The 1,866-nt window shown below is 32.7% G+C and overlaps 1 protein-coding gene across 1 annotated transcript; it reads left to right on the top strand.

Moving 5' to 3' along the window:
* Positions 1-826: 826 nt before the first annotated feature.
* On the top strand, positions 827-1,760 carry LOAG_19003 (hypothetical protein; the record flags this gene model as incomplete). Its single annotated transcript, XM_020451662.1, has 3 exons — positions 827-920; positions 1,295-1,375; positions 1,539-1,760. The coding sequence occupies 3 exons, from the start codon at positions 827-829 to the stop codon at positions 1,613-1,615; spliced, it is 252 nt and encodes an 83-aa protein (XP_020304536.1). The 3' UTR covers positions 1,616-1,760.
* Between the last annotated feature and the right edge of the window lie 106 nt (positions 1,761-1,866).

The following is a 1,866-nucleotide window of genomic DNA, read 5'->3' as shown; positions in this document are numbered from 1 at the left end:
ACGAAGTATTTCCGCAGTTTGACTTACAAGAATTTTAAAGAAAAACAGAATTTAGTTCCGAACGTTCAAAAATAACATATTTATTGAACACAGTTAATTCCTATAAAAAGAGTGATAATACATTGTTGTCGATGAAAGGTAAAACTGGATATTCAAAACCGTGTTCTTATCATTTGTCTGTCTGAGTCAGTTCTTCGTCTGTTCTACTCCACCAATGCGGAAAATAGAGCGTTGATCCGCTAACATCGAGCAGGATATAGTCCAAGATTCCACTGCGGAAGTATAAAACGCGTTGTTATTAGGTTTTCAACCATCAATGATTCCGCATTCTTTTTCTTAGTATTTAAAAAATGTTCGTAGATATTATGTTTGTCAATGAGAATTTTGCGCTAATGTCGATCTTTCTCGACACTGCTTCAGAACCTATTCATCTGAATGACATATTGTTCAGGAATTTACCACATTACAATAAACTGTAAGATTAACATGCCTAGTACCTATCCTGGGAGCGGTACCCCCTGCCGAATGACATTTACTTGATCATTATTATGTCAAATAAAGTGAGAGCTTGAATTCAATAACGAAAACTGAAACAAAGTGTTGTCTTTTGCGGTTGTTATTTTTCTGAATGACACGAAATGGATTTGAGTGAAATTTTACAAACGCCAAAAAGTTCCAAAAGATACTTGCTGACTTCTCATTTCTAATGTTTCAAAAAATACCATTAAGCGTTTAACTAAGACACTTTTTAAATCGGCTGTTATTTTTCATAAAGTATAACCTGCCTTTAGAAAATATCGAAATTATTATACAAACGATTTTAAATATGGCAAAGTTAATAGTACATATTGCATTTTTCATCTACTGCCAGGCTGCTGCCCCAGCCGCACCTCGAGCAGGAGTGGCAGATAGAGCACTAGGTATGCTATGCTTCTCACTTTTTTATCATTCTGATTTCCCACTAAACAAAATATAAATCTGATATGTATATATTGCATTCTGCATCATTCCAGCTTTTTCATTTAGGATTTCTCGCAAAACAGTATTTGATGGGGCAAGTAATTTTAGTGGTAAACTGTATTAGTTCGAATGCATTGGCTTTACTTTTGCGGCAGACGAGAGTCACTTTACTTTATTTCTTTGAAGGGAAGAAATTCAAAATAATAGAAAACTTAGTTTCTTATTGTTGATAAGTTAAGGATAACCATAAATAGTAATAACCATTTCAAATCTCAAGGGTTCCCTCCTATTCGTCCAATAACTTTTATCAGATTTGTCGTGGCATTAATTTCAGCTGCGGAGATTACCACAGATTATAAAGCTAATGAATTATGGGAAGACGGTCGATTAATAGCGACAACAAAAGTAGAAGAATGTATGTTCATTTCTTACAGAACTGATTCAGTAGTATTGTTTAATGCTCAGTGATTAATCATCTGGAGAGCTTTTATTTTATAATTTTTCAAATTTCATTCGATGGCTTCTTTCTGTTAGGGAGGAAATAAATTTGCATAATTATTTCTACACAATGATTGCAGCAATATTGATGAATTGTGGCACAGTGGAGGATGGACGATTGTTCATTTTGGAGGAGAAACCGTTTCTATTTGTGTGAAACTCTCTTGACTTGATAAAGTGAAATCAGGAGAATTGTAAATGTGCAAGTGATAAAGATCGATGTGCAAATGATAAAATAAGAGATTTCTTTTTATCTATAACACTATTTCTGATTTATCTTCCCAAAAATAAATTTTGAAGGAAATCCAATGTATCATTACTACGTCAAATTAAAACTTTAATTTAATATTGCTATTTGAAAATCTTTTAAATAAATAGGAGAGGAGATTTTTATAAAATTACCAAAAC

The sequence above is a fragment of the Loa loa genome, assembly GCF_000183805.2.
Source record: "Loa loa unplaced genomic scaffold supercont3.881, whole genome shotgun sequence".
Classification (NCBI taxonomy): Eukaryota; Metazoa; Nematoda; class Chromadorea; order Rhabditida; family Onchocercidae; genus Loa; species Loa loa.
The sequence above is the reverse complement of the archived record's forward strand: the minus strand, read 5'-3'. Positions and strand labels throughout refer to the sequence as shown.